This window comes from Salmo trutta, chromosome 4, assembly GCF_901001165.1.
Source record: "Salmo trutta chromosome 4, fSalTru1.1, whole genome shotgun sequence".
Taxonomy (NCBI): domain Eukaryota; kingdom Metazoa; phylum Chordata; class Actinopteri; order Salmoniformes; family Salmonidae; genus Salmo; species Salmo trutta.
In genome coordinates, this window is record NC_042960.1 from 48413686 (window position 1) to 48431377 (window position 17692).

At 42.3% G+C, this 17692-nt stretch overlaps 1 protein-coding gene across 4 annotated transcripts in view; it reads left to right on the forward strand.

Moving 5' to 3' along the window:
* LOC115192500 (FAS-associated factor 1) overlaps nucleotides 1-16219 on the forward strand; it is an 86505-nt gene extending 70286 nt beyond the window's left edge. For all 4 annotated transcript variants that reach the window (XM_029751083.1, XM_029751084.1, XM_029751085.1 and 1 more), the window contains 4 exons: nucleotides 1619-1699; nucleotides 2007-2084; nucleotides 6034-6249; nucleotides 14699-16219. In XM_029751083.1, coding sequence (XP_029606943.1) covers nucleotides 1619-1699; nucleotides 2007-2084; nucleotides 6034-6249; nucleotides 14699-14782 — 459 coding nt within the window. In that variant the 3' untranslated portion in view covers nucleotides 14783-16219. The remainder of the gene's footprint in view (nucleotides 1-1618; nucleotides 1700-2006; nucleotides 2085-6033; nucleotides 6250-14698) is intronic.
* The last annotated feature ends 1473 nt before the right edge of the window (nucleotides 16220-17692 follow it).

Genomic DNA, 17692 nt, shown 5'->3' on the forward strand with positions numbered 1-17692 from the left:
ATTTCAGAGTCGATGACAATACAATGTATTGGACCGTAAATACACAACGTGAAACAACCACATATTTAGCAATGGAGCACTTCTGATTGGCCAGTAAGGGGCCAAGCCTCGACACACCCACAACTTGTTTATTCATCAAAACCTAGTCCTTTCTCGCTACTGCGCCCATAATTACTGTTTTGAAAATAGCAATAATATTCCTGACACACCCCTGAACCGGTAACTCTACCTCCAGCGCTAAGATTTACCGTTGCGTTAGGTGTGTTGAAATAGAACCCATTATGTACATTTCGCCCCGATACCTCTACTTTTACTCTCTTCAATGGGAGTAAGCTCTCAGGGTGTTGCTGTACTCTGACGTGAACCCAAAGCCTCCACCACGTCTCCCATCCCAGGCCGGAATTACTTGCTCCTTTACCTGATGGTCGCCCCATTGCCAGCGTTGCTGCCCCAGACTGCTTTGAACTCACACCTACTCAATATCTGTGGCTGTCCTGCTCTGCTCTCCCACTCCTCTGTGGACAGACCCAGACACCACAGACATCTGCCAACATCACACTCACATTCCTCACTGACTGACATGCCTGGGAGGTAGACAGGAGCAGAGCCAAAAATATACTTTCACACACATTACAGCAACCTTCACTGCTTCAGCCACGCCTACTTGTGGTTGTCTGTTTAGGTAGTTATTTTAACTGCAAATGATGTGTTCATCAGCAGGAAAACATTCAGTGTTTTATAGTGTGTTCCTTTGATTGCTTTTACTTTCAGATACAAAGTAGTTGTATTGTACACCATACAATACTCTGTAGATAATTGAAGAAAGGCACCATGTCTTGTCCATTGTGAGTGGTACCTCAACAGTAAAACCATAGTTTATTTTGTTTGTTTCATGATATTTCATCAAAGGTAATGAGCACAATAAAGAGCGTAATCATTTACAGTAACTGTTATTTTGTGACTGGACGAATGCGCTTACAATAAGTGATCCATTATTATTTTGTCCTCAACCACAGTGTCTGTAGGATAAAGGGGAAAATGTATCCTTTTCATTTTCAGACTTCAATACGACAGCTGACCACTCCCCCTGCCCAGCGCACAAACCCCACAAATTACAATAACGTCACCTTTTCACATCTTTGACACAAAGTCCAGGGTTCAGAAAAGAAAATGTAGTCTCCCAAGCTCCAAAACAAATGCCAGTGCTGACACAATGGAAACAGTTATTTCTCCCTGCTTTAGAAAGCCTCTTACACACAGCAGGTAGAAAAGCAGCAGTCTGCCTCTGTACAAACAGGAGCTCTGAGGGAAAAGAAAAGAGCCCTCCGGTCTGTTAAGGAAGTCAAGGCCCGAATAGATTCCCTTCTCCCACATGATACTCTTTCAAACCTTGTGTCTGACAGAAAGCATTCGGTTCTCTCATTCAGCTCTACTCCACTTCCTGCTGCTCTGCTGCCCAGAGTCACAGCTATTCAACACAGCACAATATTACATGTGGCAGAGGGAGAAAGCAACTTTGTATTTTAACAGCTTCTATTGTTATTGGTGTTTATTGTTTCACTCATAACTTTAAGATATTTGTTTTCTTTTCTGACCTGGTCTCTTTCTCTCTATCCAGGATGAACGTGAAGCCAGGGAAATGGTAAAGAGGGAGCAGGATGAGGCCTACCAACTATCTTTAGAGGCTGACCGTAAAAAGGTTGGTCATCAACTCGAACACCTACAACACAATGACATGGATCCATTCTCATCAGATAGATGTTTGAGGGTTTTTGAAGATCCATTTTTGCGTTATCCTCAAGTGAAATATTATACAGAACACAAGTATAAAGTATATACCCTTTTATAATCATGTTATGATTGTGGCCAATGCTGGGTGTTGTAAATGGTTGTTATTGTGAATTTACCCAGTAAACCTGTTAACATCCACATTGATTGCTTGATCACGGTTCATAATGTTTTGACGTTGAATGGCTGGATGTATAAAAATGTATTTGTTTTTTCAGAGAGAAGCACAGGAGAGAGAGCAGGCAGAACAGCTTCGCCTGCAACAGATCCAGAAAGAAGCAGATGATGAGAAGGAGGTGAGAACATGAACCATATCTCATAATGTTTGTTAAGAGAAACAATGTCCCACTTAGATAATGTTGTAACACTGAAAACACATGGTTAGTTTGTTTTTTTAAACATTCATATTTGAATCCGTTCCTTGCTGCATATCAGACATTTCCATATCATTTGTTGTTTGTGGAGTTTATACTAGCATGTGATCCCTGTGGTGGCGTCAGAGACACAGAGCAACATGTACTAAACTCCAGTGTGTACAGTAAGGCCTATCCCTGTTAAGCTTGTCATACAGAGATGTTATTGTCCTGTTCAAATGCCCTACAACACACAAGCTCATATTGAAACCAAGTGAACAAAAGCGGGAGCACAAAGCACGGTGGGACAAAGAAAAACAATTATGGCAGTGGGAATGCATTTGTGAATGCTGTAGTTATAGCTCCTTTTAGCCAGCTGATTGGCTATTTACTCAGCAGCAAACTCTACAGCCAGCAGGGATCAGGTGAACCAGCTATCTGAGATGATTTGTCACATTAGTTAAACAGCCCCGGACAAAAGCCCTGTCTGTCCAGTCTTAATTATATCACTGTAGTCCTCTAGCCCATTGCCATGGTTTCTTCTCCGCCAACACACTGCTTGTATGCAACAAGTGTAGATATTCAGCAACATGATACCCAACAATGAGCACGGTTCCATGCACACAATAATACGATTATGGTGGGGAGTCAGAATAATGCAGTAGTTTGTTAAAAACATTTACATGCTTTGAAAGAAGGATTTCCCTGATAATCCTGTTTATATGGACACATCTGAAATCAGGCAACTTGACGGGACTTTTGATTTAATGCAGAAAATCGACCAAAGAAAATAAAAATTCTACCACAGTGACTATGTTATTTTTGCGAAGTACATTTTGATTCTTAGTTCGGACATGTAAAGTTTGAAAGTGAACTATTTCTAAGACGCATACTATCAGTTTTTCAGAACTCACTAAACTCGTGCGTAAGAGGGAGGCTTGCGCTGCTGGTGCTGGCACACGTGCAGATCAAATGCACCGCTGGAACGCCGAATTAAGCAGGTCCTAATGATTTGAAAGATTGCTCAGGAAACCAGGTGTTTAAATCGGCGTATGCTTACATTTATTTTGACCTACGCCGATTTTAAGATAAATAGAGTAAGGTGTTTACATGACTATTTCCATGCTCGGCCTACTGCCATAATCAGTTTAATATCGATTGATTAGTGTGCATGTGAACGTACTCAATAGCTCTTCTCTTGTTTACATGTAGTATGTACATGCAGTATATACCTCAGATAGGCTTACCGGGGGCTTTTTTTAAACAGATAAAACTGCAACCTATGGAACAACGCGGACTGGAAAGAGACGCATACGCACGCTAACACACACACACTCGCGCATTGTAACGTTGTAATATAGTTGTATTGCGGTTTTATACATTTTGTATTGTAGATATGTATTGGTGTAATAATGTGTTTATTTTTTTCTCTAATTGTCTTAATCTTGTTTGGATCCCAGGAAGAGTAGCTACTGCCTTGGCAGCAGCTAATGGGGATCCTTAATAAATGCAAAATGCAGGTACCTTATTGTGGCCCTAAAGGCTAAAACGGAGGCAAACATAGACATTTTATTTTTTGACTTGACCTGTGTGTGATTATATCAGGGGGATTTTCAGCCGGTCGACTGATGCGTTTCACGAATCTGGTTGTGTGTCTGCCTGGTCAAGTGTGAGGCAGGCAGGAGGGTGTGTTTTAATGATCACAGTGGAGACTGAGAGACACTAGTGGAGTCACTAATGAAGCCTCAGGGACAAGAGTGGGGCAAACAACCTGGAGGAAAACGCACAACAACACACATACCACAACCATGATCACATACAACAGTGGTGAGGTAAAGGGAGGTCTCTGTCTGTGCCAAGATTGTGTATGACAGTCTTTTAACAGGTTGTACATCTTCATAGATTACGTCTAGCTATACATCAGTATTACATAGTGTGTACGTGCATCAGAACTTCATGAGTCATCACTCAAGAGTAACTGGCACTGGAACGTCTGTTTCAACAAAGCTGGAGTTCAAAACACAGATCTTGTTCCAGATCGTTTCGCTCTATCGCCCGCTACTACTGTTGGTCGTCGGGTAGAAAGATGGGAGAGATTAAGTGGAGCCTGTCTGTCTGTATGGCGTGTGGAGGAAGGACAACAGCTGTCCCAACTGTTCAGAGCTGTGTGCTGCTTACCCCTGGTTGTGCCAACGCCTCATTTCTCTGACATTGTGTGTGAGTAAACAAGGCAGCATGGCGTCCCACACCTGGAGCCCAGCCAAGCACCCAGCCAGCCACTCACTCCCTCCCTGGCCTACCCACAGACCAGGGCCCAGATTCACAAAACACTTCTTATGCAAAGACTTAACAAGTTTCTTAAGAAAATAAATAAATAAGAAGTTCGTAAGTGCAATTCCTCAACAGTATCTTAAGATTTAATGATTTTCTTACAAACTTCTCAAATATCTTCAAACAAATCTTCTTAAGATGTTTGTTGCTAGGCAACCATTTTAGCTAGCTGTCTAGCTAGCAATGACAATCATGTTAGCATATTTCTTACTGAGATTTACTGTTCTTAAACATGTTATTGGGTTTAAAATAATCAATACTGAAACATTCAGATCAAGTTTGAGGGAATGTTCAATTGCTTTCATGAGCTTTTTCTCTCACTGCCTTGAGTTTAAGACGAGGGTTTAGCAATCTTGGAATGAAGATTTCCAAATAACTTTCTTAACTTTTTTTCTTAAGGAGAAACATAAGAAATAACCTTTTGTGAGGAATAGCAACTTTGCTTCTTAAATCTATAGTTAAGAGGGGGATAAAAGGAAGTTAAGAAGAAATTGCTTTTAACAAGGTTTTGTGAATCTGGGCCCAGAACCCTGCAGTCTACAGCGCGTCTCTGGCTGTTTCTGCCCTGCACCTCCCGCCACAATACCCCGCAGGCTGCAGGAAAACAAACACCACAGTAAACACACACAAGGACAAGGGGAATGCATTCTGTGTCTTTGTGTGGAGAGGGAGGTGAATGGAAGAGGTAGGCAGAGGGGGGGGAGAGTGGTGATGTCATTATTTAACACATCCAGGAGCCCCATGGTGCTCCTGTCAGGTGCATGCACTGCCCCCCCCCCCCCCCCCTCCCTACCCCCTCCTGTGGTGTTTTTTTAAAAAATTTATTTTTTTGAGCGGTGATGCTCCTGAGTGCTCTTTGTGTGGAGCGGACTCTGAGTGAGGCGTGTGGCTTCAGACGCCACAGATCTGTGTGCTGCAGGGGGCCCTAGGGGCCCCTTTACCAGGCCTCTACCTGGGGGAGAGCCTCCGGCACGCGCCCACTCAATGCTTGGAGCTGCTAATGAACTACTGTTGTACACTTTTATGAAATATAATTGCATTATGGTTGGTAAATAAAGCTGCCGTGTGTTGTCACAGCATATGCTACCCACTGTCAAAACAGGAACAACAAGCTGGAGGGAAAGAGCCCGCGAAAGCCACAGGTCCTGCTCTTTGACACTGGAGACCTGATTAATTTCTTTGCTGTTGATGAGGCTAGCCTTTTTGTTCTGGGCCGTTATCTAATCTACCTCGACACGAGTCAGCGTTGTACTGTATGTCTTAATGGAGGCGAGGCAAAGACTAGCCTAAATGTTTTGGAAGAACAGGTCAGAGGATTCTATGCCTTATAAATTACTCTGAATCCATATGTTGTCTCGTAAATAGTAGTTTGAGTGCCCATTTCTACCACAATTTATTAAACAGTTACAAAATCAATCCATTATTTATATCTTCACATTTAAGTAGGTATATTGTAAGCAAAAGAAATCACACCTACAAATGATGTCATATTGTCCAACTGTGAATAATCACGGCCTTCCGTACCTAACTACCTAACTCTTTGTCCCTCCCCTTTGTCCAGGCCATCCGCCTCTCATTGGAGCACGCCCTGCCGCCAGAGCCTGCGGAGGAGGGAGGAGAGCCAATTAGCAAGCTGCGTATCCGAACCCCCAGTGGAGAGTTCCTGGTGCGGCGCTTCCTGGGCAGCACCAAGCTGCAGGTCCTCTTTGACTTTGTGGCCTCCAAGGGCTACCCCTGGGAGGACTTCAAACTGCTCACCACCTTCCCCCGCAGAAACGTGAGTACAGCCTTCAAACGCAGCAGTAAACACAGCTCACACACACACAAACGCAGCTCATGCACACCCATCAATTTAGAGGCTTTATAACCAGATAGAACCATGGTCTATAATGACTAACATTTAACTCTATGTTTAGCTTTCTTTGCTCAGTGCCTGCAGCTCCCTAACTACAGGTGCTGAGCTGTCATCATCAACTCAGCAGAATGCTCAGTGGTCCTGATTGTAATGTAACATCTCTGCAGGAGAAATCCACAGTAATAATTGACTCATCCCGGCAAGTGGCTCGAATTTGTTGCTCATCTCTATCCCCAGTGCCCAGAGAGTGTGACTGTTCAGATAGTTAGAGGATTGCTGTAGAATTAAAAGCCATGGAAGGCTAATGAGAAGTGTGTTTTTCATGCGTGTGCATGCGTCCACACGCAAGTGTGTTTTTGCTTCTATCCACAAGTGCATTTCTAATTTGGTGAATATTAATTAGGAGCCAGTGCACATGCACAAAAGAGCACTGGCTACTTAGGATACAATACAGTCAGCAGTATTCTCCTCAGCCGTGGTGTACGGCGCAGCACCGACCGGAGTTCTCCAAGTAATTAGAGCTGGTGCCCACGCTCTGCTCTGTGCTGTGGCAGGTAGCTAATGAGCACAGTTTTAACTACCTGCTTAATTGGAGTGGTGGAAACAAAATAGGATTTCCATTTGTGTGTGTGTGTGTGTGTGGGCCTGCCCAGACACCCTGCCATCCTGGTCTGTAGGGGACATGGGAGTACAAACACTTCTCTCCCTAACTCTCTCTCACACACACACACACACACACACACACACACACTATACACATAAAAAATGTACAGGCATACACTGAGTGTACAAAACATTAAGGGCACCTGCTCTTTCCATGACAAACTGACCAGGTGAAAGCTTTGATCCCTTATTGATGTCACTTGTTAAATCCACTTCAATCAGTGTGGGTGAAGGGTAGGGGACAGGTTAAAGAAGGATTTTATACCTTGAGATAATTGAGACATGGAGTGTGTGTGTGCTATTCAGAGGGTGAAAGGGTAAGACAAAATATTTAAGTGCCTTTGAACACAGGGTATGGTAGTTAGGTGCCAGACGCACCGGTTTGTGTCAAGAACTGCAATGCTACTGGGTTTTTCCTGCTCAACAGTTTCCCTTGTGTATCAAGAATGGTCACCCAACCGAAGGACATCCAGCCAACTTGACACAACTGTGGGAATAATTGCTGTCAACATGGGCCAGCATCCCTGTGGAACGCTTTCGACACCTTGTAGAGTCCATGCCCCAACGAATTGAGGCTGTTCTGAGGGCAAAAAGGGGTGCAACTCAATATTAGGAAGGTGTTCCTAATGTTTAGAATACATATAAACACACACTACTGTTCAAAAGTCTTTGGTCACTTAGAAATGTCCTTGTTTTTGAAAGAAAAGCCATTAAAATAACATCAAATTGATCAGAAATACAGTGTTGTTAATGTTGTAAATGACTATTGAAGCTGGAAACCGGTGATTTTTTATTTATTTTTTCAAATGGAATATCTACATTGGTGTACAGTGGCCCATTATCAACAACCATCACTCCTGTGTTCCAATGGCACATTGTCTTAGCTAATCCAAGTTTATCATTTTAAAAGGCTAATTGATCATTAGAAAACCCTTTTGCAATTATGTTAGCACAGCTGAAAGCTGTTGTCCTGATTTAAAACTGGCCTTGTTTAGACTAGTTGCATATCTAGAGCATCAGCATTTGTGGGTTCGATTTACAGGCTCAAAATGGTCAGAAACAAAGAACTTTCTTCTGAAACTCGTCAGTCTATTCTTGTTCTGAGATATGAAGGCCCGATGGTAAATATGAAGGCCCGATCTGTGCCTCGACACAATCCTCTCTCGGAGCTCTACGGACAATTCCTTTGACCTCATGGCTTGGTTTTTGTTCTGACATGCGCTATCAACTGTGGAACCTTTTAATAGACAGGTGTGTGCCTTTCCAAGTCCACAGGTGGATTCCAATCAAGTTTTAGAAACTTCTCAAGGATAATCAATGGAAACAAGATGCACCTGAACTCAATTTCGAGTCTCATAGCAAAGGGCCTGAATGCTTATGTAAATAAGCTATTTCTTTTTTTTCTCCTTTTATTTTTTTTATACATTTGCACACAAACTAAACTTTTCACTTTGTCATTGTGGACTACTGTTTGTAGATTGAGGTGGAAAATAAACTATTTAATCCATTTTAGATTGAGGCTGTAAAATAACATAATGTGGAAAAAGTCAAGTGGTCTGAATACTTTCCGAAGGCACTGTATATGCCTTATTCACAACTTAGGCACACTTTAAAATCCAAGGATTCACAGTTTTGTCTTCAGAATTAAAACCAAAGAGAAAGTAAACAAGAGTATTAGACAAAGATAAAAATGTGTCTTAATCTCCAGTGAAATTCCAGTAGATGTGAGACAGAGGAGAAGAAAGTAGAGTTTATTCTGTGTCCCAAATGGTACCCTGTTCTCTATATCATGCACTACTTTTGACTAGAGCCCTATTGGCCCTGGTCAGAAGTAGGGCACTACATAGGAAATATGGTGTAATTTGGGAGACAGCCTAGCAGAATGTGCCAGTGTATGTTTGTGCATCGGAACACTGTTCCCAGTCCGTCTAATCTTCCAGCTCTCCTCTCTAATTAAAATGAGCCTCAATCTCCTCCAGACGCTCCCACTGTTGCTCTGCTCGGATTAGTGGATGTACCACTATTGCATTTGTAATGCACCACAAATGTTTAAACTTCATCTCTCCTTACTTCCCATGCATGACAAGAGAATTGCCAGCAATAAGAAATCAATTTAGTGCAAGATGATTAAACCGAAAGAAAGGATAATGCATTGCTGACTTTATACTTTGGTTTCTTTGGCAGCTTGTTTGTTATTGGGGAAGTTTCATTTTTGGTCTTGGCTTCAACATTTATCTTCACACTCACCAGCACCAGTATGTGGTCCAGATACTTAGGCTGGCTGCGTTTACACAGATAGCCCAATTCTGATTTTTTTTTTTCACGAATTGGTCTGTTCACCAATCAGATCAGCTCTGAAAAAGATTTGATGTGAAAAGATCTGATGTGATCAAAAGACCAATTGGTGGTAAAAAGATCAGAATTGGGCTGCCTGTGCAAATGCAGCTGTACATTTTTCCAGTCATGAGTTAACCTAGCTCAGTATACCCAACAGGTTTTAGACACCAAAACATTGTCTACACGTTATATTTTTCTTCACGTTGTGATGCTGTACTTTAAGTTTTACCTTACCCTAATTGATGTTCCAGGTTTCTGAAAATAAAATAATGAACAGTGCCAATGTGTAGGATGATTTAGACAAAACTCTAGCTGAGGAAAAAATAAACCGTGCAATGAAATGATCCTCGTGTCCAACTGAAATGGACATCAAAGCTGCACCACTTGCTTCGTTTCAAGTCTGAAACAGTGAAGTGCACAGGAAGAAAAATGGCAGTTTATTGATATAGTCCCAAAATTCATACTCTTAACCCAAAACTCTCCACAATATCCTCTCCCACCTATATGACTGTGGGGTATAGCTCCAAAGCTCCATGTAGGATATAGCTCTGATTCCAGTAGCTCTCTGACCGACTTATCACACCTCTGCCTCACTGTGCTGTACATGCATACTGTACTCAGTCTCACGCTTTCTGAACTGTGTTTGTGTTGGCTCTGCTCTATGCTGCATATAGCGCTTGGGAGAGCAGAGTGCTTCCTCTTCAAGAGAAGTTAAAAGCTCAAGGCCTGTTCCCCTAGGTAACGGCAGTCCCCCCTTTCACCCTCCGGTCCTCCCTCCCTCCATCCCTCTCTCTTCCAGGCCGCACGGCGGCCCTCTTTGAAGTGGGCTGTTCACGCCCTGGCTCTACGTGTTGCCATCGTTCCTGGAAGCACATAATGGTCTCCCACTGCTTTTGTAATTGGCCGAATAAACACTTGACAACACAACTTTAAAACAGACAAGCTATTTGGTTTTAATTGACATAGAACCCAAATGGCTTAATTAAAAATGCGTTATTTCAGCTGCATGTTTAATTATGTTGGAAACGGACATCTTGAGACGGGTGTTTTTATCTTTTCACTCAAGTTATCAAATGTGTTTCATTCATACTAATGAAGTGATTTGCAATATTTATTTTAACTTCAAGTGTTAATTATGTTCAGTGTTATGATTTCCTCATGTTTAACTTAAGACAATAACATGGAGTTAATAAATTATTTTCTGAGATGTAAGAGCAGATTGTCTCTAACGCATATAAATATGCCAAAATGTTCCTACTAGTCCTTCACTAGAGATTGGAAGTTGAGATCCAACATGATCTCAAATAAAATCTAGAAATGTAATCCCTCAAACATATACTTGCAGCGGGAGGCTGGAAGCTCTGTTTGATGGTAGAAATGAAATGAATCTTGTGCGTTATTTTCTTTATACAACCCACATATTGATGTTCACACTGAAACCTCTGTAGTCGTTGTCTACATGAGTGATGCTTATTCCGTTTTTTTTAACCATAGACCTAAATAAATATTTTAGTTTTAGTTGACATTTTCAGTGGGATTAGACTATTTTGACAGTAGTTAAAAAAAAAAATGGAACCTTTTTATTTTAGCAGGGAAATACCTTTTGAGACCGAGGCCTCTTTCAAGAGAGCCTTGCATGTATACGTCATACAAATGTACAACATTTACAGTAGTAGTGGATCTATCAAGCAAGTTGGCATCTCGCTCTGCTCAGTATTTGTTTGGCCACTGTGAGGCCTGTCAGGATGAGTGCATGTGATAGGGTTAAAGGATGATCCACTGTCAACATCATCAAGCACTGGAGAACACACTACTGCTCCGGATTTAACCGGAATCTTCAAAACGCTCTTAAAATGACCCTTCACAAACCTGTGCTCTACTTTCATGTTGATATGTGTCATAGCATAGTAGATAAACCAACTAGGTGTAACATCTGCTAATGCTTGTGCAATGCCTTTATCATAGAGCTGTAGTGCAATGCCTTTATCATAGAGCTGTAGTGCAATGCCTTTATCATAGAGCTGTAGTGCAATGCCTTTATCATAGAGCTGTAGTGCAATGCCTTTATCATAGAGCTGTAGTGCAATGCCTTTATCATAGAGCTGTAGTGCAATGCCTTTATCATAGAGCTGTAGTGCAATGCCTTTATCATAGAGCTGTAGTGCATTGCCTTTATCATAGAGCTGTAGTGCAATGCCTTTATCATAGAGCTGTAGTGCAATGCCTTTATCATAGAGCTGTAGTGCAATGCCTTTATCATAGAGCTGTAGTGCAATGCCTTTATCATAGAGCTGTAGTGCAATGCCTTTATCATAGAGCTGTAGTGCAATGCCTTTATCATAGAGCTGTAGTGCAATGCCTTTATCATAGAGCTGTAGTGCAATGCCTTTATCATAGAGCTGTAGTGCAATGCCTTTATCATAGAGCTGTAGTGCATTGCCTTTATCATAGAGCTGTAGTGCATTGCCTTTATCATAGAGCTGTAGTGCAATGCCTTTATCATAGAGCTGTAGTGCAATGCCTTTATCATAGAGCTGTAGTGCAATGCCTTTATCATAGAGCTGTAGTGCAATGCCTTTATCATAGAGCTGTAGTGCAATGCCTTTATCATAGAGCTGTAGTGCATTGCCTTTATCATAGAGCTGTAGTGCATTGCCTTTATCATAGAGCTGTAGTGCATTGCCTTTATCATAGAGCTGTAGTGCAATGCCTTTATCATAGAGCTGTAGTGCAATGCCTTTATCATAGAGCTGTAGTGCATTGCCTTTATCATAGAGCTGTAGTGCAATGCCTTTATCATAGAGCTGTAGTGCATTGCCTTTATCATAGAGCTGTAGTGCATTGCCTTTATCATAGAGCTGTAGTGCATTGCCTTTATCATAGAGCTTGAGAAGATTTTGTTAGCCGTGTCATGAATAATGTTGGAATGAATATGTTTGTGTGTCATACGCTGCCGTATGTGTCAGTCAGGGGAGAAGAGAATTCATCGAGTCTAGGCCGAGCCAGACAGTGAAAATATGGAGCTGGTATCGCGACGCAGAGTGGAAAACAACAGCTTTGTTTGTTGACGGATGCCTCAATGCTTGTGGTCTGTTAATTGGATAACAATGTAAACAATCAGCAATAGCGCTTGTCTCCTGTGTCAGTGTGGCATCTTGTTTCTCTACTTTCTTTTTAGAGTCAGATGCTCTCCCCTCCCCCCAACACACACACACACAGCCGCACCTGATCCTCCCTAAACCCTCATTTACTCATACCTGATGCTGTGGTGTCATAACACGCCTGTCAGGTTCATTTGCATAGCTGGCATTTGTGAAATACTGAGCAAAAGGTGGAGAGAAAGGCGTTCACCCGTTGGGGCGTCAGCTGTTAGCAGCACGCCATCTTGCTTTGCCCTCGCTGCGGTGTGTTGTGTAGGTTGCCGTGGCACCCCCTCCCTGTGCTGCCGTGGCACCCTCAGGTCATACTGGGGAGCGGAGAGCCCAGATGACAGAAGAAATTAGTATGAGGAGATGAAGACAAAGAGCCTCCATTGGTGTGACATTTCCCTGTTCATCTGGGAATAGCAGTGTTTGCTGATGAATTCTTGCTCTTCTTTGAACTCCTGGCATCATAGCTTTGAAATGATGTACTTTATCTAGCTCTATTGAAGGTTAGGTTTTGGATGTCTCAATGATCATTGGAAATATGACTCATTAGGAAAGATGACTCGTTGAGGGGACAATGGGTTTATTACCATATCTGTGTGGTAGAAAAGAGGAGCATGAGATGTTATATCAGGGAGTAGGATCAGCCTGTTGGTAGCAAAAGTGACAATACATACTACTTCAATGGAGAACCGGTCAAGACCATTTCCAACTACATGGATTACACCCCCAGCGGTGATTGAGAGACACATCTGTCAGGATAGTTACACAGCCAACTCTGACTCCACGGTGAGAGGAGAGGTGGGTGTTTTGACTTGGTTTCAGCGCTCATGTTTCAGCCTCCTCAAAGGTCTCTCAGCCATTACATTACCTAGTTGTGTTTCTCCACCTAATCTGTCTTCGTGAGGATGGGCTAATCAGTGTGAGGTGAACTCTGACCTTACTGCACTGGTTGTCTGAGGCCTGCTAGTTAATTACCACCCCAGTGATCATAATAGGAGGTCTAACCACAGGCAGCAGATAAGCCCTGGCCTGGCCCCCACGTCACAGTAGACAGAGGACCCAGGTGTGGGGACGAGGACGACAGGGGCCTATGTAACGGGAGACCCCCAGTGATTAACCCTCATAAGCTAGGAGGCAGGGTCGCCTCATGTTAAACAACATAACCATGTTGACACACGGGTAACCTAATGAAATGAGCTGTATTATGGGTGGCAATGCGTCATTACGGTCTTGCTCTGCTGGTGCGCTCAACTTGGATTTGTATTATTTTTACGCTAATTGATACACTATGTGTGTCACTAATATTACCGTCTACCTTAAGTCTTTGTGTTTGTTCATTCACTCAGTAGGGAAGGTGGTTCGTTTTATGGTCGTAACACATCGTTCAATGCAGGGCCGTGGAGAAACCACAGCAGTTTAGTTTGGATGGAAGCCTTAGAAAAACAGAAATGATCAATCTCTCTGGGATATGTAATGCTGGCCACTGCAACAGAAATGATCAGATTGTTGCCTCAGTCCCAGCTTGTCTACATGATGGAAGAGACTTAGTTCACGCAGAGTACATCTCTTTGCATGGCGTACATTGGGACATTGACTTTTGTGTACATATCCCAAGGTACATAGAAAGAAGTGTTTTTAAGGACATAAATGCTAAGAATTGGAAGTAGTTGATCATTTTTACTTTTTTTATCAGCACATTGCAACTGAATACTTGTCATGTAAACGAGGGATTCTTAAACTGTTTCAGCTTGAGACCCAAATTAGAAATATACTGTCCTCCGGTGACCATCTTCCAACGACCCAATTTAAGAAATAGTGTGTTTTAACATAGATGTATTCTCATAACTCGTAACCCACTTCGCCCATGGCCACTGGGTCCTGGCCCATAGTTTAAAGGAATATTTTGGGGGTTTGGTAGAGGCCCTTTATCTACTTCCCCAGAGTCAGAAACTCGTGGATACCATTTTCATGTCTCTGTGTCTAGTATGAAGGAAGTTAGAGGTAGTTTCACGAGCCAATGCTAATTAGCGTTAGTGCAATAACAGGAAGTCTATGGGTATCTGCTAGCATGCTAGTATCCCTTCAAGAAACCCTGATAACACATGCAGTGAAAGGTCACTTTCAACTCAAGCTAGAACAAAGACTTGTAATGACTATGTCATGTAACCTCTATGAATGTGAACTAGTCTCATGGTTCTCGATTTGTTCTCTCTCTTCTGCAGATCACCCAGCTAGACCCAGCCTCGTCTTTACTGGAGGCCAAGCTTTTCCCTCAGGAGACCCTGTTCCTCGAAGCTAAAGAGTAGGACTGACTGGCCTGGCTGTGGTGGTGGGACTGGCTGGAAGAGTAGTGAAGAGCTCTAGCATGGTCCCAGTGGGTCTACAGAGACCGACCACCCTCTCACACAGATGTGAACTCTTAAACACACAATACACAACATACAGTACACTACTGACACACACACACCCACGTAAGCTTCTCTGCTCTCGGCCTGTGCATCATACATGAATGCCTAGTGTACATGTATGCACAGAGAAGCAACCACAAGCACACAGCCAAACTCTTTCGCCCCTCACTTAATTGCAGTGTCATGGTTTTCTCTGCCCACACTCTTACACAATAATCAAGGATATTAAAAATAAACTTTTGAGTAGAAGAACAGCATCACGGACAAGGACTTCCCACTACAGTACGGCTGCTATTTTAGACGTGTTGTTTCAATAAAGTAAACAAAAAAAGCAAAGAGACATTTCCTGGAGAACGCTGGACTATCTCATCTCCACCTGCATTTGGCTTGTACCCTCTTTTCTCCCTCCACCCCCATGCACCTCCATGCACCCAGCCAGTGACGGACCCCCCCTGCCCCCAGCCAACCCGACCCTCACAAGCAGCCAGAGAGGCTCAATGTTCCTGATCTGCTCTGCTCCGACCAGCCTGGTTTTCATTTCAAAAGGCTCCACAACCAACTGTTCCTCCTTTATTTTTCTTGATCCTTTTTAAGTTTGATGCTGTATTAGTTTTAGTTTGATATACATTATATAAAATATATATGAACATGCATCGGTCTGAGCCAGCACTCTCTTGAAATGCACACAGACACACACGTCGGTTGACATTTTATATTATTATTGTGGCCTTAATTATGTTTTTTATCTTCTAATTTAAGTTATATCTTAATACAGATTTGACAGGGAACATTTTGACGAGCTGGATAGGCTATTCATTTTGTACATTTCACTTGGCACATTATTTATAGTATTACATTTATTTTACACTTTTATTTTTACCATTGGGCACGTTCCTATGCTTAGACGTTGCTGACACATGACAGGTCTAACAATGCCTGGATAGATGTTTTAAGTGTCAGCTAACCACATGTAGCAATTTGTCAGTCGACGATGACGTGGCATGCAACCGTTGGTTGTTGCGTCACCTCACCTTAGCTGTGGAACGCGCCCATTATGATTTCAGGGTTTCTGTCATTGAGGCATCAGCAAACTTTCTATTCCATATTAAAGCTGTTATATTTATGCCATTTGTCTATTTGGCCAGTAGGCTATGGGCTGTCCCTGTCTGAAAGATATGAATAAGAGTTTTTGTGTTTGACTGAACTGTGTACGTCTGCATGCTGTACTCAATTAGTGAACATGGTGAGCTTCCTGTGTAAAAACCAGGCAGGGGATAAGACTACATTATCATTGCCACTAAAATGGTAAATACTAGTTTGCTTTTCCTGAGAAAAGTTATTTGCCTCATTGTCTTGTTTTACAGCAGTATTTTCCAGACATCTGGTATTATCTGCCACAAAGGCTAATTTTCTCAGTTCAGCAATGAGCTTATAGGCTTATCTCTCCATCTGCAATGGAGTTCTTTTTGACAGTAAAAGCCAAAGTTTAAGCCGGCACAGTGGGCCCAACAGTAGAGCCCTCATTTTTCTCTGAACTTTTATCAAAAGATGCAGGTTTCAGGAATCAGGATTAGTACTCTCAATGCATGCCTCTAATGAAATGACCAGAATAGATTTGGTGTTATTTCTGGCATTCTTATTTCTCATTTGGGTGGAGGGTCAGTCATTAAGGTGGAACAGGAACTCATGCTGTGGGTTTCAGAACAGGAGAATGTGCATTGGGTCATTGGCAAATATGAAAATCCAGAAAATCTTAATCTTCTTGGCATATTGTGTGCATCTGACCCTTGGAGGGAAAATAATCTCTCCATCCTGAAGGCAAATTCAGCCCTTTGCAACATTCCCACTGCTTTCTTGGTTCTCACGCAAGGAATTTGAATGTTTAATGTGTTCATTCAGTCAGACTTCCCCGGGCTGCTGTGTGTGCCTGGTGAGACAGAGCTGAGCATGCGTCAGTCGGTCCCCTTCACAACCTGATCTGACACACCCTGTCAGTAACCTACTGCTCAAAAGAGACACACACAATTCTAGCCCTCATTTGAATTATCCAGGTTATATACATAGATACAGGCGTACGATCTTAATTTGATCCCCCTGTTGCAGGAGTACTTTAAATTGTGTTGTGTATTTTAGGTTTAGGCTTCTGAAGTTTGTAAATTCCACTTTAAAATTTGAGACTTGATTTTCCCTTATGAAAAATTTATCGACCTCTACAAAAATGTTATTTAATTATAATCCACGTAATTCACATTTTCTGTTGCTGCAGGATGATTTTCCTGCTGTAGCAAACTGGCTCAAATGAAGATTCTACATTTGTAAACGGATTCAAGTGATTTAGCTAGTCATTACTATTTCCAATGTTTGAGAAACGGATGGTAAGTGTGAGTGACAAGTTCACTTCACAGCGGAGACTGAACAGGGTCTGCCATTTACAGGATGTGGTTGCAAATTTCTAAGGTTATTAATCACTCTGGTACATTATCCACTCAATTTGTTCTCTTGATTTGTGACATTTTGGTGACTGTTCCTGATACCCTGGCAAAACTAATAACTGACACAGTTAAAATTCCTTCATGCATTCCCAATTTAAGGTCCCACAACTCTTGACTTGTTGAAAAAGGTAAAATGTTGATTTTTAATTGAACGAGTTTGCTGCCTGTCAGAAGTGGGCACGTCCAGTTTACAGAGTTACTTATTTTAACCCAGAGTGCCATCATGGTTGTAAAAGTATGGGATCCTCAACAGAGCTTAAGGTAGAGGAGAGTTCACTGGACGGTAAGGATTTCATTGAACATGAGCTGGGTTCAC